General features: G+C 43.5%; 1 protein-coding gene across 5 annotated transcripts in view; it reads left to right on the top strand.

The window, feature by feature from the left end:
• Positions 1–23,686, top strand: part of cntln (centlein, centrosomal protein) — a 366,307-nt gene that overhangs the window by 174,022 nt on the left and 168,599 nt on the right. For 4 of the 5 annotated variants that reach the window (XM_067983463.1, XM_067983464.1, XM_067983461.1 and 1 more), the window contains exons 11-13: positions 6,635–6,760; positions 10,078–10,199; positions 11,479–11,604. In XM_067983463.1, coding sequence (XP_067839564.1) covers positions 6,635–6,760; positions 10,078–10,199; positions 11,479–11,604 — 374 coding nt within the window. The remainder of the gene's footprint in view (positions 1–6,634; positions 6,761–10,077; positions 10,200–11,478; positions 11,605–23,686) is intronic. The other variant, XM_067983465.1, reaches the window with a different exon arrangement.

Raw genomic sequence — 23,686 nt, 5'->3', positions numbered from 1 at the left:
ATGCTGAGAGGTTGTTTCCCCTGGTGGGAGAGTCTAGAACTAGAGGGCACAGTTGCAGGATGAGGGAATGGCCATTTAGGACTGAGATGAGGAGGAATTTGTTCACACAGAGGGTTTTGAATCTTTGGAATTCTCTACCCCAGAGGGCTGTGAATGCTGAGTCGTTGAGTATATTCAAGGCTGAGATTGATAGATTTTTGGACTCTAAGTGAATCAAGGGATATGGGGATCAGGCAGGAAAGTGGAGTTGAGGTCGAAGATCAGCCATGATCTTATTGAATGGCGGAGCAGGCTTGAGGGGTTGTATGGCCTACTCCTGCTCCTATTTCTTATGTTCTGATGTTCTGATAGGGTTAGATGAAGAGGGGTGGGAGGAGGCTCATGTGGAGCATAAATACCGGCATAGACCAGTTGGGCCTGTTTCTGTGCTGTAGACTCCACGTTACTATGTAATTTTAAAACTCATCACTTGTCTGTTAATGTGGTGTACTATGTTTCTACGAAGGTTATACTAAATTTGTATTTGCTATTTTTGGAAGGGAAATTAGAGTTTGGAATTAGCCGTATAATTTTCAATTCTATAAGCAAATTGTTGAGGTTAATTCCAAGTCACAAATGACTATTGAGGAAGCGATGGGCAGAATGTGCAGGAGGTGAAGAGCAGAATAACCAGTGGTTCTTCAAGGGATCACAGCAGGTCGAATCTTTCAAGATTTTTGTGGGGCCAGCTGATTGGCCCCATGGCTCCATAAAAAATCTTTCAATTCTCTGCTGGTGTGTTCGCACACTCCCCCCGTCCTCTCCCCTTTAACATCGGACTCCTGCCTCGTTCACACACTCCCCCCGTCCTCTCCCCTTTAACATCGGACTCCTGCCTCGTTCACACACTCCCCCCGTCCTCTCCCCTTTAACATCGGACTCCTGTCTCGTTCGCACACTCCCCCCGTCCCCTCCCCTTTAACATCGGACTCCTGCCTCGTTCACACACTCCCCCCGTCCTCTCCCCTTTAAATCGGACTCCTGCCTCGTTCACACACTCCCCCCGTCCTCTCCCCTTTAAATCGGACTCCTGCCTCGTTCACACACTCCCCCCGTCCTCTCCCCTTTAAATCGGACTCCTGCCTCGTTCGCACACTCCCCCCGTCCCCTCCCCTTTAACATTGGACTCCTGCCTCGTTCACACACTCCCCCCGCCCCCTCCCCTTTAACATCGGACTCCTGCCTCGTTCGCACACTCCCCCTGCCCCCTCCCCTTTAACATCAGACTCCTGCCTTGTTCACACACTCCCCCCGTCCCCTCCCCTTTAACATCAGACTCCTGCCTCGTTCGCACACTCCCCCCGTCCTCTCCCCCCGCCCCCTCCCCTTTAACATCAGACTCCTGCCTCGTTCGCACACTCCCCCCGTCCCCTCCCCTTTAACATCAGACTCCTGCCTCGTTCGCACACTCCCCCCGTCCTCTCCCCCCGCCCCCTCCCCTTTAACATCAGACTCCTGCCTCGTTCGCACACTCCCCCCGCCCCCTCCCCTTTAACATCAGACTCCTGCCTTGTTCACACACTCCCCCCGCCCCCTCCCCTTTAACATCAGACTCCTGCCTTGTTCACACACTCCCCCTGCCCCCTCCCCTTTAACATCAAAATTCTGCCTCGTTCACACACTCCCCCCGCCCCCTCCCCTTTAACATCAGACTCCTGCCTTGTTCACACACTCCCCCTGCCCCCTCCCCTTTAACATCAAAATTCTGCCTCGTTCACACACTCCCCCTGCCCCCTCCCCTTTAACATCGGACTCCTGGCTTGTTCACACACTCCCCCATCCCCTCCCCTTTAACATCAGGCTCTGGCTCGGCTCTGCGTGGAGCCACTGGATATCCTCCCCTGCCCCGATCAGTGAGCTGCCTGTGAGTGCTGCTTCATTGCTTGCAGATTGCAGGAATCAAACAAATGGCTCGGGCCTCTCGCCCAGGACTTGAGGCAGGCTCCGCCCGCCACCCTCCTGAAGTCTGTCTGAGCTGTAAATTGCCCCCGGCATTTTGCAATGTGAGCTCTTTGAAGGCGTGTCTTGAAACTAACATTCAAACATTTGTTCCTTTGCTGTCATTGTAGGCCTGGAAGAGCAACCTTCCAGCACCCCCTGTGGCATGGAACAAGGTAGCATCCTGTGTCTGCTCGCCAGATTTTGCCCGCAGCAACACAGTTACACACATCTTAAAGGATGCAGTTACATAGAATTTACAAATACGGAAATGTTGCTCCAATTTGTAACTTTATCCAAAGTGATGAGTGGAGATTAGTACGTTATATTATTTCTTACAGAATTCAAACAAATAGCATTCCTTCAAGTTGATAGAATTTACAGCACGAAATCAGCCCATTCGGCCCAACTGGTCTATGCCGGTTTTTATGCTCCACATGAACCTCCTCCCTCCCTACTTCATCTCACCCTATCAGCATATCCTTCTATTCCTTTCTCCCTCATGTGCTTATCTCCCCTTAAATGCATTTATGCTATTCACCTCAATCTCTCCTTGTGATAGTGAGTTCCACATTCTAACCAATTTGTGAGTGAAGTTGTTGCTCCTGAATTCCCTATTGGATTTATTGGTGACTATCTTATATTTATGACCCCTTGTCATAACTTCTGGTCTCCCCCCACAAGTGGAAACAACTTCTCTACATCTACCCTATCAAACTCCTTCATAATTTTAAAGACCTCTATCAGGTCACCCACCCCTCAACCCTCTCCCCAGCATGTTCAGTCTTTCCTGACAGTTATAACCTCTCAGTTAATGAACTTGAGAATGTAGGACCGGGTGAGAGAGTGCAAAGGTTCAAGTGCTGATGTCAGAGGGGGAGGGAAACATGCTGGCCAGGTGGGGCACGTGGTTTCCATTTATTACTCCTCTACTTTGGGAACTGCCACAGAGTGCACTGCTCGTTCTCTTCAGTAGGAGAGAAACAGATGTTGCTGACTAACGCATCAGTAACCTGTTTGGCACTTGTGGTTGGCACGTTGACTGATATTGCAGTGCTGGCTGAGACCGTGGTGTTGGCTGCGGTCTGAGACTGTGGCGCTGGCTGAGCCCGCGGTGCTGGCTGCGGTCTGAGACTGCGGTGCTGGCTGTGGGCTGAGACTGCGGTGCTAGCTGCGAGCTGAGATCGTGGTGCTGGCTGCGGGCTGAGACCGCGGTGCTGGCTGAGACCGCTGTGCTGGCTGCGGTCTGATACCACGGTGCTGGCTGCGGTCTGATACCACGGTGCTGGCTGCGGTCTGATACCACGGTGCTGGCTGCGGTCTGATACCACGGTGCTGGCTGCGGTCTGATACCAAGGTGCTGGCTGCGGACTGATACCACGGTGCTGGCTGAGACCGCTGTGCTGGCTGCGGTCTGAGACCGCGGTGCTGACTGCGGTCTGATACCACGGTGCTGGCTGCGGTCTGATACCACCATGCTGGCTGTGGTCTGATACCAACGTGCTGGCTACGGACTGATACCACGGTGCTGGCTGAGACCACGGTGCTGGCTGCGGTCTGAGACCACTGTGCTGGCTGCGGTCTGAGACTGCGGTGCTGACTGCGGTCTGATACCACGGTGCTGGCTGAGACTGCAGTGCTGGCTGCGGGCTGAGAACGCGGTGCTGGCTGCGGGCTGAGACCGCGGTGCTGGCTGCGGGCTGAGACCGCGGTGCTGGCTGTGGGCTGATACCGCAGTGCTGGCTGAGACCGCGGTGCTAGCTGAGATCGCGGTGCTGGCTGCGGGCTGATACCATGGTGCTGGCTGCGATCTGATACCACGGTGCTGGCTGAGACCGTGGTGCTAGCTGCGAGCTGAGACCGCGGTGCTGGCTGCGGGCTGAGACCGCGTTGCTGGGTGAGACCGCTGTGGTGGCTGCGGGCTGATACCACCATGCTGGCTACGGACTGATACCACGGTGCTGGCTGAGACCGCGGTGCTGGCTGCGGGCTGAGACCGCGGTGCTGGCTGCGGGCTGAGACCGCGGTGCTGGCTGCGGGCTGAGACCGCGTTGCTGGGTGAGACCGCTGTGGTGGCTGCGGGCTGATACCACCATGCTGGCTACGGACTGATACCACGGTGCTGGCTGAGACCGCGGTGCTGGCTGCGGGCTGAGACCGCGGTGCTGGCTGCGGGCTGAGACCGCGGTGCGGGCTGAGACCGCGGTGCTGGCTGCGGGCTGAGACCGCGGTGCTGGCTGCGGTCTGATACCAACGTGCTGGCTACGCACTGATACCACGGTGCTGGCTGAGACCGCTGTGGTGGCTGCGGGCTGATATCACGGTGCTGGCTGCGGTTTGAGACCGCGGTGCTGACTGATGCTCTATGGCATATAGTTCAGTAACAATATAGAGGCTGAACCACTCTTCATGGAAATGTTTTAATATTCTTATCACATTTAGTCAAAGGAAACAATCCGAACTTCTGTGAAAATGAAGTGATTTTCTATTCTCCGACTTGGCTGTTTCTTGAATGATTTTTAATCCCCACTCTCCAACATTTTTCACCGTGGATCTTTGTGATTATTGGTCACTTTTGCAATTTATTTTGGTACAGGAAATGCTACTGCAGCCTCAGGATTGGTGAAAGCTTTGCTCAGGCTCTTGTATTTTCGACATGCGCATAATATTCACCACATTTGTAGTGCATTGTGACTAACTTATAAAAGCTCTATTAAGAGCTCTATTATTATGTTCCGTGGTAATCTTGTTAAGGCTGCTGAGGTCTGTAATGATAGCGAACGTATTGAAAATGATTTACAACAGAACACAGCTTGGATTACTAGATAAAAACAGAAAATGCTGGAAATACTCTGCAAGTCAAGCCAGATGCTGTCTGACCTGCTGAGTATTTCCAGCATATTCTGTGTTTATTCCAGTTTTCCAGCATCCACAGTATTTTGCTTTGGATTATTAGATACTCATCGTCACTTGTGCAAGAGACCAGTAAGGGCATTTTTCTGTCAGCACTAAGGGGAGAAATCTAGCTCTTTATACTTTGATTGTGAAATAAAACAGTGTTGTCCAATATATTAGCCACTAGCCACATGTGACTAATTGGGAATCCAGATGTGACTAATTGCATTTTTGATTAGTAAATAAAAAGTGAGTAATAGAAACTCTCGTTGGGCTTGTGATCTCAATACTCATTTCCACACGGTGTGTGCCTGTGAACTTCAACCTTGTTGTGCGTTCGTTGGTAAAATGAAAAGCAGAGCGTGCGAGGGTTTTTTGATCATTGTGTGTGCTTTACTTCTTTGGTCATTGTTTATTGCTTATCTGATAAAATGGTGTGTATGGCGGGTGAAAACATCGGATTTCAGCATCATAGAAACACCAACATTGTATGGAGCGGGGAGCCACCATCAGAGTCAACTTGAGCAATCTGATTAACCACTCCAGGCCAGCAGAAGAAAGCAAACCCAACCAATACTGAGCAGCCCCAACAGGGCAAAAGGGGAATGGGCAAGCAGCATCCAACCGCCCGGTCTGGATGGAGTGGAGGGAGAGCCGGGTGGGGGGGCGGGTCTGGAGGGAGAGCCGGAGGGGGGTGGTCTGAAGGGAGAGCCGGAGGGGGGGTGGTCTGAAGGGAAAGCCGGAGGGACGGGTCTGGAGGGAGAGCAGGGGTGGCGGGTCTTGACAGAAAGCGAGGGGGGGGGCGGGTCTGGAGGTGGGGGGGTGGGTGTGAAGGGAGAGCCGGAGGGGCGGGTCTTGACAGAGAGCGGGGTCGGGTCTGGTCGGGGTGGGGGAGGGGGGGGTCTGGACGGAGATTGGCCGGGTCAGGTCTGGACGGAGAGCGGGGGGTGGGAGATGTTTGTTAAGTAAATAAATACTTGAAGTACATTTACCTGTATGTATAAGGTGTTTTCTGCTAAAATTAGTGCATGTGCTTAAAACGCTGTCGCTGTAGCTATACCTGTAGCTCGTCAGCAATTTCTATTGGACAACACTGAAATAAGGTGTATAGCCATTTATTTATATACAAATAAAGTCATACAGTTTCTTTATTAACTGAAGGTTCTGGGTTACTAATTCTGTCAGAAGGACAGAAGTAGTTTTAAATGTGATACATTGGTGTGAGATTTCTGAAGATATTCAGCAGTGCTGGTAGTACACTAGTCTGTCATTCTGTGGACATCATTGTATCTATTTTATTCTATTCATGTTTATTTAGTCCTTTTCTCGTGGAGTTAGACCCCCTCCTTCAGGTGAAAACATTTCAAAGGGAATGGGGAGCATTTTCCCACTTGTTTGCTATAATCCGATCATATAAAAATTTGGACCCTCAAAGAGCAATTAGACCAGCCTGTTTCTCCTATTTGTAATGAGGTTTTTTGCATTTCTGTGTCTACAACCCATGAGCCTTCCCTGATGGGAGATCATTATTCTGGAAGAAACAATGTAAATGTAAATGAATATACTCATTAGTGAGTTGTAGAGAACTCTTTAGTGGTAACATTGTTATAATTCAGTTTGTTATTCCTTTGGTATTCTATATAGAATTTTTAATAATTCATTATTAGTATTCTCCATTGCTCATACTGGAACTAAAATTTTATATGTCTTCTATTGGCCAGGCACTAACCATGTCCTTTCCTTTTCACTGTATGTATTGTAGGATCTGTCTGTGAAGCGTTCCAGATCTCTGTCTCCAAAGAGCTGTACTGGAGAATCAGAGGAACTGATGAAATTAAATAGAACAGAGCAGAAGATTGAAAACCTTGAGAAACTTTTAAAATTTAAGGTGATGCATGGTATTAGGCTAACACTTGATCATTGATCCTTCTTTGTACACAACCAGATTCAATCAGTTAAGCAAACAAGTGGTTATCCCATTAATTAACACCAGTGTATTACAAAAATTGCATGAAATCAGAATTCCTATCTGTCAGGCCTTTTTTTGCTTTATTCCATACTTTAATACAGCTTGTTGTTTTCCATTTTCAGTAGTGCCAACAGCAGCGTGCTCCTTTAAGAGAAGCAGTTGCCATCTTGACTAATCCACTGCTTATAAGCAATCGGGGGCAATTTTAACTGGGCGAATGGGCAGTTCAGATCGTCCCGTTTACTCACCTGTCCGGGAGCTTACCACTTCCGATTATAACCTACACAACTGAGCAGGTGGCAAGGACGCCCCTCAAAGTTGGCGAGGACGTCTTTATTATATAATCGGGTCCTGATAGCACCATTGAGACCCGACTGCAATTTTAACTGCAAGCTGCAGTGGCTTTCCCGCTAGGGGAAGACGAGGGAAGAGAATCCGGGGCCAGAAGAGGCCCAAACACGTAGGGTTTTTAACTTTTTTTTTACTTTCCTTGTGGGGCCAAAAGGAGCAGTGAAGATTAGAGACCCTCCCAACCCCCCCTGCCCCCCCACCAGATTGGGAGATCTCCACGGCACAGACCCAGCAGCCAATCCCGGAACCTATCTGCTGTCATCGAGCGAGCTCCATATAGGTAGAGATCAGAATGGTTAAGGAAGTTACATGCTTGGAAGTAATTCTCATCCCACCAAATGATGCTCTTTGCATACACCTCATTTCCTTTGTGATGAAATAATCTTTGATAGAAAGTTAATTGGTGATGCCATTGTGCAAGACTGATCTAAAATGAATTAATCAGGGAAGACTATTTTTTGTGATGACTTTTAGACAGTCCTCTGGCACTGTTCCCTCATTAGAAAAGGGAATAGTGCCAGTGGACTGGCAGACAGCTAATATTCCTATATTTAAAAAGGGAGCTAGACCAAGTCCAGGGAATTTTAGACCAGTTAGCTTAATGTCGGTGATAGGAAAGATAAGGGAATCTTTACTCAACGGTGTAATAGAAAAACATCTAGAAAACAAAAATATAATAAAGAGTAGTCAGCACGGATTTCAGAAGGGAAAGTCATGCTTGACCAACCTTATTGAATTATATGAAGAAGTAACAGAAAGAGTAGACAGGGTAATGCAGTAGATGTAATATATTTGGATTTTCAAAAGGCCTTCGAAAAGATACCGCATTGTAGACTCATGATTAAGGTCAGAGCATGTGGAGTCAGGGGTCAGGTCGCAGAATGGATAGCAAGCTGGCTACAAAACAGAAAACAGAGAGTAGGGGTTTAAGATAGCTACTCAGACTGGCAAAAGGTGGGAAGTGGTGTTCCACAGGGATCGGTGCTGGGACCACTGTTCACAATTTACATAAATGATTTGGATTTGGGAATCGGAAGTACTATTTCAAAATTTGTGGACGACACCAAATTTGGGGTGTAGTTAATACAAAGGAGGAATGCATTAAAATGCAAGGGGACGTTAATAAACTTGCAGAATGGGCGTGTAATTGGCAAATGAATTTCAATATAGATAAGTGTGAGGTGGTGCATTTTGGTAGGAAGAATAAGGAGGCCACATATTGCTTGGAGAATAAGAGTCTAAATGGGGTAGAGGAGCAGAGGGATCTGGGGGTACAGATACACAAATCACTAAAAGCCTCGACGTGGGTTAATAAGGCCATAAAAAAAGCAAACCAAGCTCTGGGGTTCATTTCTGGAGGGCTAGAATTGAAAAGCAGAAAAGTTATGTTAAACATGTATTGAACCTTAGTTAGACCACACTTGAAGTATTGTGTACAGCTCTATCTCCATATTATAAAAGGAATATAGAGGCATTGAAAAAGGTGCAAAAAAGATTCACATCTGGATGATACCAGAACTGAGAGGATTTACTTAACAGGAAAGGCTGAACAGGCTGGGGCTCTTTTCTCTAGAAAAGAGAAGGCTGGGGGGTGAGCTGATGGAGGTCTTTAAGATAATGAAAGGGTTTGATCGGGTAGACGTAGAAAAAATGTTTCTGTTGAAGGGGAGACCAAAACTAGAGGTCATAAATATAAAATAGTCACTAATAAATCCAAAAGTGAATTCAGGAGAAACTTTCTTTACCCAAAGAGTGGTGAGAATGTGGAACGTGCTCCCACAAGGAATAGTTGAGGCGACTGGCATGGGAGCTTTTACCATGTATTTTATTAAGTGTTTATTTCTTGATCCACCCAGCAATAATAGATAAACTTATGTCTCTCCAAATGACATTTAATCACCTGAGAAATACAAAGACTGGAGCTTGCACACTTCTATGGAAGTGTACTTTTAGTGAGATGTAACTGTACTCCTTATCTATGATCAGTAGAAGAGCCAGCACCACCAGCGCCAATAACTTTCTACTTTGTTTAATAGCATATCTGTGTTGCTACCATTGCTGCTTAAATTAAAAGTTATCATCATATACCATTTCAGCTTATTTTATAATCCTGCACTACCTAGTTTTCACATACTGAATTCATTTACTGGTAACATGTTTAAAAATGTATATTCTATGTCATTTCGTGACCATACACTCAGGCTTCATGTCACTATAAGCTTTATTATCCTTTGGCCTGTATCCCACCATCTCTCCTATGTCCAACATGCTCATTGCCTTGTTTTTTGTGTTATGCTAATATTCCTAAACTTATGAATTGCATTCGACCTTGTAACTTACTGCCAACTGTCCATCTTCTATGTAAAATACTGATATATTCAGAGTGCATTGTTTTCAATTTGACAGTGATAGACTTGCCAAATTAAGGGAAAGCTGGACGATTAAAGGACAGTAACAAAGGTTTATCATATCAATCTTTCAGTCTGCGATTAGTCAGATGAAACAATAAATATCATTACTATTCGTTTATACTTTTGAAATGTGTCTTAATGAATTTTAGAATTTGTTTCATTTTATATCCGTTGACTGTTTTATGCAGTCCCTATCCCTGGTTCAGACCACCTACAGAAGAATCTATTTTGAAATCACACTATACGATTATCATGCCACCTTTAATTGAGTTTAATTGTACTCTGGAAAGTGAATGATAACAAATCAACTTTTAGATGTTCAAATAGGTGTGATTAATTTAAGATTAAAATTCGTTGTTTACTTACCATAATGAAACCAGACAGACTTCACCCAGTTTATAATATAGTGGGTCAATGAGAACACTGTTTAAGTGATTTAAATAATTGTGCTGTTGTCTTTAATTTCCTGTTTAGGACCAAGAGAATGAGGAACTGAGGAGAGCTCATGACCAGCGTCTGGAGCGTCTACGACTGTTACAAAACAACTACAGAACACTTAAGGACCAACTAAAGGACCTGGAAGGAGAACACATCAAGTAAGAACATGTAAAACTTCTGTTTAATTGAAAACAACATGGTGTTTGCAGTCTGATTTTAAATTGATTCTTTTAGCTAAAGAAGTGCATCTCACCCTGAAAGAGAAAGCTTAGGTCCATTTTAAATTAACATCGATAAAAAGAAAAGAATGCAAATGCTGGAAATCTGAAATAAAAGAAGAAAATGCTGGGAATGCACATGAAAGAGTACTGGTAATGTGGGTACACAATTCATAACTAAATATTTAGTTCAGCTGCTGATTGACCTGTGCGTTTCCAATATTCTGTTTGTTTGTTTGTTAGCGTGCTCTTACTTTGCTATATTATACTTGTCGTTTATCAATGGGACTTAATTGCAAAGTAGTTGTTTCAGTTTGGTATCAAAAAGTAGGAAGTTGTCACTACAAAATAACTGTAAATCACACTTCATTGAGTGTTATGAAATAAGAATAATGAATATTCTTCACATTTTTTAATGAAGCTATTAAGTTCCTAAGATTTTTTTGTAAACTTTACTAGATACTAGATGAGCATTAACCATTCATTTGTTAGAAAATGGGTGATATACTATGTTAGAACTCTTCAGGGACCTGCGTTAGAATCCAGCACAGACAGATGGCACAAAAGTCTCCTTTTTCTGATTACTGCTAAGGGTTCTAAGTTCCCAGTGGAAGCAAGTCTACAGTGCAAAACACGCACATAATTCTGCACTAATTGGACAGTAGGATTGCTGGTATGGGAAGGTAATGCACACCTCTGAGATTGGGTTTGAGATGCTTTTCTGGGGAGCATTATCCTGCATTTATCTTGTGATATAACCGATCTAGCCAGGCTTGGATGCAAAAAGAACCCGTGTCCCCAATTATGCAATTATTCCTTCTCATAAAATGTATAGCATTTGTATAAAAAATGTAAAATAGAATTGTTCTTTTCCTCATTCTGGTAAGAGTAACAAGGATTTTGTTTTGCCTGCACATTTGGAATGGCAAAATTGAATTTGAAATCGCCCTGTCAAACATTTGAACAGGCTCTTGATATGAGATTTTAGTTAAGAACTTGGAAAATGTTGATATGGCAATTTGGTTTCAGAATTGTTTCTATAATATTTAAAGGACAACATTTCAATAGTTTAATCAGACATTTCAACTAGCTGAACAAAAATTCTGCTGTAAAGGTTAGAAGTAATTTTTTTTAAACTAAAAAGCTTTATGTTGGGAGAGGTGAGGAATTTAAAAGAAAACTAAGTAACTTTATAGTTTTGGTTTGCATCATGCCCCAGAAATAAAAGCAGCAAAGTCAAACTGCAGCGTGCTGAGCCCTGGCAGCTGCGGCAAGAGGACAGCGATGCTGTATGGAACGAACTAGCGTACTTCAAACGAGAACACAAAAAGCTATTGACTGAAAAGTGAGTCCTTTTTTTTTTGCAAATTTACACATGCAGAGCCATATCACTTCCGTCTGGTCTTCTGGTGCTTAAATGCCACACAGAGGAATTCCTTGCAAGGATAAAACAGGCAAACTTCTTTTATCAAATAAGCCAGTCTCTTCCTATCAGCTGCAGTGACAAGTTTAGTAGTGGTAACAGTATCTGTATAATGTGATAGGGGGATTGTGTTAATTAATGTGGCTCTCATCTGTTGGAGGTGTCGCTCTTCATTAGCCTGTATTTTGCACACTGCCGTGCTTCATTTGTTGAATAAGGTGGTGAGGGGATAACCTAGCCAGCCGTGTTCGTTTGATCTCCTCGCTACATACGTGATATAGAAGGCCTCATCTCTCTCTGTTCCTGCCCTGTCCTGCTAATCCCACCTGAGCTCATTATGATGTAGCCTTGCTGCCTCTCTTGGAGCCAGGGCTGTCCAAGCTAATTACTGGTAGCAGCAGAGCTAGCTGTTAAGGGTCTGGTGCGTATCTGCTAACACGGTCCTTGGAACTGACCCGGAGAGAGCACGGGGGAGTCACTCTCTTTCTTGCTGTGCATAGGCTGTCCTCGGGGGTTAGCATTGATCACTTCACAGAGCTTTCAAGTGGTAGTGAGTATAAAATAAAGCATTAAAGAAAACTTGTGTTTTCTGAAACAAATACACAGAATATTGCTTTGATATTGCAGTTTGTGGGCTCTTAAATAAATTCCTCCAAAGCTAGCTTACTGTCTAGCCACAGTGTGTGTGTGTGTGTGTGTGTGTGTGTGAGATGTAGAGATAAGTGTTTAATGATTGAAAATTTTTGTGATTTCAGAGAAAGTAAAATCTTTTCCATCTGATATATTTTGTTGATTTGTTTTCTTTAAACAAAAAAAACTCATAGTAAAGAAAACTATAAATAATTGTAATGCAAGAAAAATAACCTATGGCTATAGTAATTCTAAAGGAACCCTGTACTCATGTATTATTTGTGACTGGTGCAAAAAGACATTTGCAGGTTAAAGGGACATTGTTGTCTGGCTGGTTTTATTTACATACTGACATTTCTGGCATGGAAACTATCTGGTCCTCATTATCAAATTTGGTGGCAGACAGTAAATCTTCATTGCTGAAAAATGACCAGAGATTTGCTGCTATTTGAAGTCATGTCGGTTGTCCAATTGCAACAAATAGCTTGTAAGTTAACTGGGGTGAGAACGGCTCATCGCCCCATTTTTGTCTGCAAGACTGTTTAACTTTAAAAAGTAAAGCTTCATTATGTACTGAATAGTAGGAATAATCGATTCTGACAAGTTAATATAATATTTTAGTAAAGCTTGTAAACAGAAAAATATAATTTGCTACTCCTAACCACACTAGAATTAAATATTAAAAAAATACTATATTTGCAGTTGTAGGATAACTAAGGTATTGGAACATTTTCTCTTTGAACTCCCAAAACAAGCATAAAAGATGATGTGCTTGTGTTATAAATTTTTTTAAAACGGTGATCATTTCCTATGGTAGCAGTCTGACGTTAATATGCCATATATCAAATATTCACAAAAGCATAATGTCAGTTACTTTACACCCCTCACATTACTGCTGAAAGCATTACGATAATCTTTTTATTCAGAATTATGTATTACTTCTGTATGAAAATTCCACAGAGAACACATAAGTGACAATGTCAGTCAACAAATAAAATATACTTTAGAATGCAGTAACAGAATCATATTACAGGTCCAGTGTCAGCTTCCACAATGTATGTTAAGCTATGTTAAGCTTTTGCATTTTTATACACCAGGGGCAGCCTAATGGATATCTCATGGATATGAGATTGTAGTCGGGTTCTACCTTAGAAAAACAGATGGATCCACTGCATCTCTTATAGTTACTGTAATGCAAGGAGTTTATTCTAACTGGTTCATTAATAACTAGAAAACAGCTGATCTTGTTTGGACCAGACAGTAGAATCTTCTAATATATTTCCCCACACCCTTTCCTTTCCCCATGTACTTGCTTTACTCCACTCGGCCACTGTCAATTTCCTCAGGTCACCAATGCTGTCTGTCACACCCCACTGCTGCGTTTCTCCTCAGCCCAACCACTGCTGTTAACAATATCAGGCCGCTATTCATTTAAAAATGAAATAATAATTTTTAAAAATGCCATTAATAATCTTTAAGGCATATTTGCGTACCTTTTCAAGCAACTATGATACATGGTATGTTGTATGTTCTTACCCAAATATTTTAAACTCCCAAGATGAAAAGTTCTTTCTCCTGACTAAACTCGAGTATTTCTTGCTCATGCATGACCCAGATAGTATTAAAAAAGAAAGACTTGCATTCATATATTGCTATTCACGAATACATCCCAAAGCGCTTTCCAGCCAATAAACTGTAATGCAAGGAGTTTATTCGAACTGGTTCCTTAATAACTAGAAAACAGCTGAATCTAGTTTGGACCAGACTGTAGAATCTTCTAATTTATTTCCCCACGCCCTTTCCTTTCAAGTGTAATCACTGTTGTAATGCAGGAAACATGGCAGCCAATTTGTGCACAGGAAGATCCCACAAACAGCAATGTGATGACCAGACAATCTGTTTTAGTGACATTGGTTGAGGGATAAATATTGGCCAGGACACTGGAGAGAACTCCCCTGTTCTTCTTCAAAATAGTGCTGTGGGATCTTTTACGTCCACCTGTGAGGGCAGACGGGGCCTCAGTTTAACGTCTCATCTCCGTCTTGCTGCAGGCAAGTGGAGAGTATTCCATCACTATCCTGACAGTGGCAATGGTAATGCCCCGTCTGCCCTCTCAGGTGGACATGAAAGATCCCGTTGCACTATTCGGAACATAAGGACAGCCCCTTGTGCCTGTTCCGTCATTCATTTAGATCATTGCTGATCTGTGTCGTAACTCCATTTACCCGCCTTAGTTCCATAACCCTTAATACCCTTACCTAACAAAAATCTATCAATCTCAGTATTGAAATTTTCAATTGACCCCCAGCCTCAACAGCTCTTTGGGGGAGAGAGTTCCAGATTTCCACTACCCTTTGTGTGAAGAAGTGCTTCCTGACTTCACCCCTGAACGGCCTCGCTCTAATTTTAAGGTTATTCCCCCTTGCTCTGGACTCCTTCCACCAGAAGAAATAGTTTCTCTCTATCTACCCTATCAAATCATTTAATCATCTTAAACACCTCGATTAGATCACCTCCTAATCTTCTATACTCAAGGGAATACAAGCCTAGTCTATGCAACATGGCCCCATAATTTAACCCTTTTAGCCCTGGTATCATTCTGGTAACTCTGCGTTGCACCCCGTCCAATGCCAGTATATCCTTCCTGAGGTGCGGTGCCCAGATCTGAACGTAATACTCAAAATGGGGTCTAACCTGAGCTTTATATAACTGTAACATAACTTCCACCCCTTTGTATTTTAGCCCCCTTGAGATAAAGGCTAACATACCATTAGCCTATTTAATTATTTTTTGTACCACTAGCTTTTAGTGATTTCTGTACATGGACCCCTAAATCTCTGCATCTCCATGGTTCCAACTTCGTACCATTTAGAAAATACACTGATCTATCTTTTTTAGGTCGCACTTCCCCACATTGAACTCCATCTGCCATAGTTTTGCCCACTCACTTAATCTGTCTATGCCTGTTGCAACTTTCTGCTCCAATCTACACTACTTACTGTGCCACCTAACTCAGTGTCGCAACAAACTTGGATATATGGCTCTATATTTCTTATATTGATAAAAATAGTGAAAAGCCAAGGCCTCAGCACAGATTCCTGGGGGACACCACTAGTTACATCCTGCCAGTTGGAGTACGTACCCATTATCCCTACTCTCTGTCTCTCCCACCTTCTAGACAATTCCCTCCCATGTCAATAGGTTGCCTCCAATTCCATGCACTATTTTCAAGAAAGAGCTGGAGGGGAAGGGAGAAATGAAGTTGAGAAGTCCTTCAAAATTTTATGTTATAAAGCAAATATATGTACATTGATTGGGTCTCGTTCCAGGACTTCATGCTGTAAAATCACAGCTCAGTAGCCACCTGCAATGATGTCAAGGGTGGGGGTTGGAATTTGTCACTGTGGAGCCGCTGAGCTGTGCATAATGACTGCTCCTGGAAAAAATCTCAGCATCAATGTTGCAGCAAAAGAATGAGGAGCATTGACAAACACCAGTAACTTCATCTTAATATGTCTTTATAACATTTAGGATTATGTAGCAGTTCTGGTGAATTCTCCTGTTAAGTTTTAAGATCTAAGATCAATTTTTGGAACTGCTAACCAGAAGAAATAACAGAGGTCTCCTGCCAGCAGAAGGAAGATAGTGCCAGAAGCTCAGCTCTTCAGTGACAAGTGGAAAGAAGAGGATGTCTACAAGTAATTTAGGGTTTCTTTTAAAATTGTCAGCCAAACAGAATTTTTAGATTTTGCAGTAGTGCCCCTGCTGAGTTTTGCTGCAACATAATGGTGTTAGACTTTTGAGTTTAATGAAATTTAATATACTTAAAGGAATTACTTAGTTAATTTATTTTTATCTAGATTGCTTGCGGGTGTTGGAACTAATGAGTGTCCTTTGCCCTTGGTGAACACAAAAAAAGCAGGGTGAATACAAAAGGCTATCTAAAAGGAATATGTAATTTGTAGTGATACCTTGGGTATGTTATGCACTTATGAATTATGAAAGATAGATAATGTGGAACTTTTCCATAATTATTTATTTACTTAGTATAAATGCAAAAAAATAAAAGAAGTGCTCGCCGATCTCCTGTAGCATTGCTCACAGTGAGTCAGCGGTTATGCTGTTGCAAGGAGAAGTGGGAGAACGGATGCACATCTCGACTGAAAGAATCTGGAAAAAAGTTGTAAGCGATCTGCTGAGAGACTGTGAATTAAGTGTCTTCTGATTAGTTCCTAGAGAATATATATTTTGCAAGATGAGAATCCCTGCAAGGACCCTTGCTTGTAGGGAGTGCAGACCAGAGAATCTGGCATGGTGGTACGCACATCCAGATCACAATGATCCCAATCTTACAAACTAATAACCAGAACATAAGGAGCTGCTGCAAATCAGATGAGCTGACCCTGTGTCAGATTCTCTGATCCGCACTTCCAGCAAGCAAGGCTCTGTGCTGGGAGAATTCTTGCAGAATTCATGCTTCATTATTTGCCTTGCTCAATAGAAGTAGATAAGAACCAGAGTTATATAAATAAATCTCTTAATAATGGGGAGCAGCTCTTTATCGTTACTATTTAGGGTCTGAATTGTTACACTGAACGCCAAGAAAGATTAATAAAGTTAAGAAATTTGCATTTTTTTTACAAAATATCTGCGCAAACAATGCTTAGTGTTACTAAAAGGTTTACCTCAATATACATGTATGTCAACAATTTTATTCAGAACTTCCTTCCAAACTTGAATAATGGTACAGTCCTTCCAGAACTTATTGCTGTTAATATAAATCCTGAGATAAATAAACATAAATACAAGAAACGGTGTAACCATTTAGAATACATTCAAATATCTGTTACAAATTGTTCATAACTGAGTCCTTCCAGAACTTGGCAGTTTCTTGCTCGGCTGTATCTGTGTTAGGCTCTCTTTCTGTACTTGCGATGTGTTGTATTTTCTTTGCCATTTTGATAGGGCAATGGTTAGGACTCACCAGGAGTTTTTAAACCTAAGGTCAGTTTTATTTGGGTCAAAAAAATTGACACACCATTTTGACTGCTTCCAACTAAGTCGGAACTGGAATACTGTTTCCACTATGCAGATGCTCTCAGATGTCTTAAGTTATATCTTTTACATAGAATAGTTTATTATTCAGTTCCTATGGTGCAAGGACTTGAGGCAAACCAGTTATCTGCAGCTGGATAGTTGAATTCATCTTGTACAGCTGGGAGGTAATTGGTTTAGAGTTTGGAGACAAAGAGTAGGGATTCGCGGGATGTGAGAAGTGGTCTTCCCCAGGGATCTGTACCGGGGACTCCACCTTTCACCATGAATATCAATGACTTGAGTGAACGAATAGAGAGTTGTATATTCAAGTTTGCAGATGACACTATTAGGAAGCACAATAAGTTGTGTAAGCGAGAGCAGGAAGTTAGAAAGGGACATTGATAGATTAAGCGAGTGGGCAAAACTGTGGCAGATGGAGTTCAATGTGGGGAAGTGTGAGGTCATCCACTTTGCATCCAACAAAGAATAATTGGAATATTTTCTTAATGACGAGAGACTAGAATCTGTGGAGGAGTAAAGGAATTTAGGTGTCCGGGTACACAAATCACTAAAAGTTAGTATTTGCATACAAAAAGTAATCAAAAAGGCTAATGGAATGTTAGCCTTTATCTCCAGGGGATTGAAATTCAAAGGAGAGGAAGTAATGCTTCAGTTGAACAGAGCCTTGGTCAGACCCCATCTGGAGACTGGGTTCAGTTTGGGCACTGCACCTCAGGAAGGAGATATTGGCCTTAGAGAGTGTACAGTGCATATTCACCAGAATGATACCAGGGCTTAAACGGTTAAGTTATGAGGACAGTTTGTATAAACTTGGCCTGTATTCCTTTGAGTTTAGAAGGTTGAGGGATGATCTAATTGCAGAGATTAAAATGATAAAATGATTTGATAAGATAGATACAGAGAAACTGTTTCCTCTGGTGGGGGAATCTAGAACAAGAGGCGTAATCTTAAAATTAGAGCTAGGCTATTCAGGAGTGAAGTCAGGAAGCACTTTCTCACACAAAGGGTAGCGGAAATCTGGAACTCTCTCCCAAAAAGCTGAGGATCCTCGGTCAATTAAAATTTTCAAGACTGAAATCGACAGATTTTTATCAGGTAAGGGTATCAAGAGGTATAGATCAAATGGAGTTGAGGTACAGATCAGCCATGATCTAACTGACTGGTGGAACAATATAGAGGGGCTAAATGGGCCTGCTCCTGTTCCTATATTCTTGTCTGTTTTCTGTAACACTTTACATAATTCATTTGTGTGTGGAGCTTATACAAATGAGGAATAATATTCAATTATCTTGGGTATAGTCTTCCTCGTTCTTTGAAAGTAGCCCAACCTCCACAGACAAAATCCCCTCCCAATTTGTCTGACTTCACTCCAATTTACTTTGTGCTTAGATTCTGCTTTGTATCAACTCAGTCTCTTTGCTGCAGTCTCCTTACAAAAGAACTAGGCTATGTGACCATACCAGGACCTACAAATACAGTAAGTGGTGAGGGAAGCAATATCAAGATGAATCTACATTAAAACAATGAGAAACATCATATCGGTAGTAAAATAACTTCCCACCTCATCCTACTTAAATTTAATCATAGAATCATAGAAAGTTATGGCACAAAGGAGGCCATTTGGCCCATCGTGTCCGTGCCGGCTGAAAAAGAGCTATCCAACTTAATCCCACTTTCCAGCACTTGGTCCGTAGCCCTGTAGGTTACAGCACTTCAAGTGCACATCCAAGTACTTTTTAAATGAGTTGAGGGTTTCTGCCTCTCCCACCCTTTCAGGCAGTGAGTTCCAGACCCTCACCACCTCTGGGTGAAAAAAATTCTCCTCAGCTCCCGTCTAATCCGTCTTCCAATTACTTTAAATCTAGGCCCCCTGGTCACTGAACCCTCTGCTGAGGGAAATAGGTCCTTCCTATCCACTCTATCTAGTCCCGTCACAATTAAATCTCCATCAGCCTCCTTTGTTCCAAAGAAAACAACCCCAGCCTATCCAATCTTTTCTCATAGCTAATATTCCTCAGCCCTGGCAACATCCTCGTAAATCTCCTCTGTACCCTCTCTAGTGCAATCACATCTTTCCTGTAATTTGGTGACTAGAACAGTACGCAGTACTCAAGCTGTGGCCGAACTAATGTTTTATACAGTTCGAGCATAACCTCCCTGCTCTTATATTCTATGCCTCGGCTAATAAAGGAAAGTATCCCGTATGCCTTTTTAAACCACCTTATCTACCTGTCCTGCTACCTTCAGGGATCTGTGGACATGCACTCCAAGGTCCCTTTGTTCCTCTCCACCTCTCAGTATCCTCCCATTTATTGTGTATTCTCTTGCCTTGTTTGCCCTCCCCAAATGCATTACCTCACACTTCTCTGGATTGAATTCCATTTGCCACTTTTCTGTCCATCTGACCAGTCCATTGATATCCTCCTGCAGTCTACAGCTTTCCTCCTCACTATCAACCACACTCAAACCACCATCAATTTTTGTATCATCTGCAAACTTCTTGATCAAGTGTTAGCAGATCACAGCAGTGCTATTGAGTTGTTGATAGTTCAATGATGCCCTTCCTTAAATGATATTAAATGATAATGAAAAACCCCCGAAGGGAAGAATTTGTCAGGGAAAGTGGGGATTATAGACAAATTTGAGAGCAGCATGAATACCACCTGAGGTGTACAACTGCATATAACCGTAGGAATATTTGTAGGTAGTTAAATACTTTAAAGGTTACATTGTGCCTGAGTATTTGAATACCAGCCATGAATTTCACATGTACTACGAACCTGGCCCTTGGAGCAGGATGGTGATTGCTGATGCTCTCCAGCACTGACCCCACTAGTGTATGGAGAAAGGGGGGGGGGGGCATTTAATTTGCAACTGGTGACCGCCTACCTCAAGCTGCTGGGAGATCTGATTGAGCTGCCCCTCCACCCCCCTGGAACAGTAAGAAGGGAGCCGTAGTTTACTTCATAAAAAAATTACTCTTTTGTGGGGGAGGGGGTTTCAAGCTACAGTCACAGCCAGTTGGGTCCCATTTCCACCATTCAGGGGATGTATCTTCTCACTCAGAGTACTGGCCTCCAACCTTGTGTGAGGACTCTGTGAGGCCAAGGGTGTATCGGGAGTCCCCACTTTCCGCCCGGCTCAGTCTGATGTGGGTGCCCATGTAAGGGGACGATGGAGGTTCCACCCCGCACCAGGCCTGCAGAAACCCTCCTATCGAGCTGGGATCCGGCGTATTTGGATCTTGGAGGAGTTTCTGATAGTTGTGAAGTTGCGGCAATCCCCCAGAAAGGCTGAGGAATTTCAGCTCCATTGTGTATTACACTATGTAAAGAAATGCACTATGGGGGTAGAAAAATTGTACAGGGATGTCTTGGGGCTTTTTTTTAATGAATTTCAGTATTATAGAAGTTTTTTTCTGTATGCTGCGAACACAAGTTCATCCCTTTTTCTCATGGCTGACCTGACTTTCTGCAGTCTGCCACTCACTACATCAATAATCCCTTGCCAAAACCTTCTGCTTTACTTCTGTCTAGACGTTTGCATCAGAGAGGAAACATTTTAAAGCAAAAGAACTGATAAATTTTCAAAGCATTTAGGAAGAAAACAACTGAAACATTTTCTTTTTCGAGTGCAGCGCTTTGTAAGAATTTGTACTTTGGAAGGGAAAAGGATACTGAAGAATGAAGCACGTTAGTAGAAGCTGTGAAATTAGATCACCTTGCGACTGGAACACTGCTTGCTGAGGCTTCCAGTCACATGGTCACTGCTGTGAATTCCCACCAGCCCTTCAAACACTTTTGTTGAAGTATGTGTGAAATAAATGCTGTCTGGTGATCTTATCAGCTCATCTGTTTTCTGCTCCATGCTTATAATAGCATTATGGCAGGTCAGAGGAGGCCAGAGCAAGTTTGCATCTCTTGAGATTAAGTCTGGGTTTTTTTTGTCCGAGGTAAGGATTGTCTTAAAAGCCTGAGCTAGTAAGACAGTAAACTCCTTTTAAATCTGACCTTTGTGAAATATATAACTTATTGCTTGATGACAGTTTCATGTGCTGGTGTATTGTACTTTATTGAAATGACTACTTTAAAGGGGATGTACAATAAATGGGTTTTAGTAAAGACTAGTACTACCTTTCACTATAATACTATGATATTCTGTGATTTCTGGTAAAATGTTCATGGTTCTCTAATTGATAAGTATGAAAGACCATTTGTTCCAATAAACTGACACTCCAATATAAAGTGCAGGGGTGAAATTAAAAAGGAAACTAGGAAAGCAAAGAGAGGGCATAAAAAATACTGGTGAGTAAAATCAAGAAAAACCCAAAGATATTTTATAAATACATAAAGAGCAAGAGGATAACTAAGGAAAGAGTAGGGCCTATTAGAGACCAACCTTCTCACCCTCTAATTGGATATGGAATTTAACCATGTTATGGTCACTCATTCCAAGGGAAGGTGGAAGATGTGGGTGGTTCTTAATGAATACTTTACATCTATCTTCACAAAAGAGGGGGATGATGCAGAAATTGTAGTTGAGGAGGAGTGTGAAATATTGGATGGGATAAACATAGTGAGAAAGGAAGGATTAAAGGGTTTAGCATCTTTGAAAGTAGATAAATGGCCAGGCCTGGATGAAATGTATCCCAGGCTATTAAGAGAAGCAAAGGAGGAAATAGCGGAGGCTTTGACCATCATTTTCCAATCCTCCCTGGCTACAGGTGTGGTGCCGGACTGCTAACGTTGTACCGTTGTTTAAAAAGGGAGAAAGCGGAAGACCGAGTAATTATAGGCCGAACAGTCTAACCTTGGTTTTGGGCAAATTATTGGAATCAATTCTGAGGGACAGTATTAATCGTCATTTAGAAAGGCACGGAGTAATCAAGGACAGTCAGCGTGAATTTGTTAAGGGAAGGTTGTGTCTGACTAACTTGATTGAATTTTTTGAGGACGTAACAGGGAGGGTCAATGAGGGTAGTGCATTTGATGTAGTGTACTTGGATTTTAGCAAGGCTTTTGACAAGGTCCCACATGGCAGACTGGTTAAAAGAGTAAAAGCCCATGGGATCCAAGGGAAAGTGGCTAGTTGGGTCCAAAATTGGCTCAGTGGCAGGAAGCAAAGGGTAATGGTTGATGGGTGTTTTTTTTTATTCGTTCACGGGATGTGGGCGTCGCTGGCGAGGCCAGCATTTATTGCCCATCCCTAATTGACCTTGAGAAGGTGGTGGTGAGCCGCCTTCTTGAACCGCTGCAGTCCGTGTGGTGATGGTTCTCCCACAGTGCTGTTAAGAAGGGAGTTCCAGGATTTTGACCCAGCGACAATGAAGGAACGGCGATATATTTCCAAGTTGGGATGGTGTGTGACTTGGAGGGGAACGTGCAGGTGGTGTTGTTCCCATGTACCTGCTGCTCTTGTCCTTCTAGGTGGTAGAGGTCGCGGGTTTGGGAGGTGCTGTCGAAGAAGCCTTGGCGAGTTGCTGCAGTGCATCCTGTGGCTGGTGCACACTGCAGCCACAGTGCGCCGGTGGTGAAGGGAGTGAATGTTTAGTGTGGTGGATGGGGTGCCAATCAAGCGGGCTGCTTTATCTTGGATGGTGTCGAGCTTCTTGAGTGTTGTTGGAGCTGCACTCATCCAGGCAAGTGGAGAGTATTCCATCACACTCCTGACTTGTGCCTTGTAGATGGTGGAAAGGCTTTGGGGAGTCAGGAGGTGAGTCACTCGCCGCAGAATACCCAGCCTCTGACCTGCTCTCGTAGCCACAGTATTTATATGGCTGGTCCAGTTAAGTTTCTGGTCAATGGTGACCCCCAGGATGTTGATTGTGGGGGATTCGGCGATGGTAATGCCGTTGAATGTCAAGGGGAGGTGGTTAGACTCTCTCTTGTTGGAGATGGTCATTGCCTGGTACTTGTGTGGTGCGAATGTTACTTGCCACTTAACGGCCCAAGCCTGGATGTTGTCCAGGTCTTGCTGCATGCGGGCTCGGACTGCTTCATTATTTGAGGGGTTGCGAATGGAACTGAACACTGTGCAGTCATCAGCGAACATCCCCATTTCTGACCTTATGATGGAGGGAAAGTCATTGATGAAGCAGCTGAAGATGGTTGGGCCTAGGACACTGCCCTGAGGAACTCCTGCAGCAATGTCCTGGGGCTGAGATGATTGGCCTCCAACAACCACTACCATCTTCCTTTGTGCTCGGTATGACTCCAGCCACTGGACAGTTTTCCCCCTGATTCCCATTGACTTCAATTTTACTCGGGCTCCTTGGTGCCACACTCGGTCAAATGCTGCCTTGATGTCAAGGGCAGTC

This window comes from Heptranchias perlo, chromosome 4, assembly GCF_035084215.1.
Source record: "Heptranchias perlo isolate sHepPer1 chromosome 4, sHepPer1.hap1, whole genome shotgun sequence".
NCBI classification, from domain to species: Eukaryota; Metazoa; Chordata; class Chondrichthyes; order Hexanchiformes; family Hexanchidae; genus Heptranchias; species Heptranchias perlo.
This window is presented reverse-complemented; position numbering and strand designations above follow the sequence as displayed.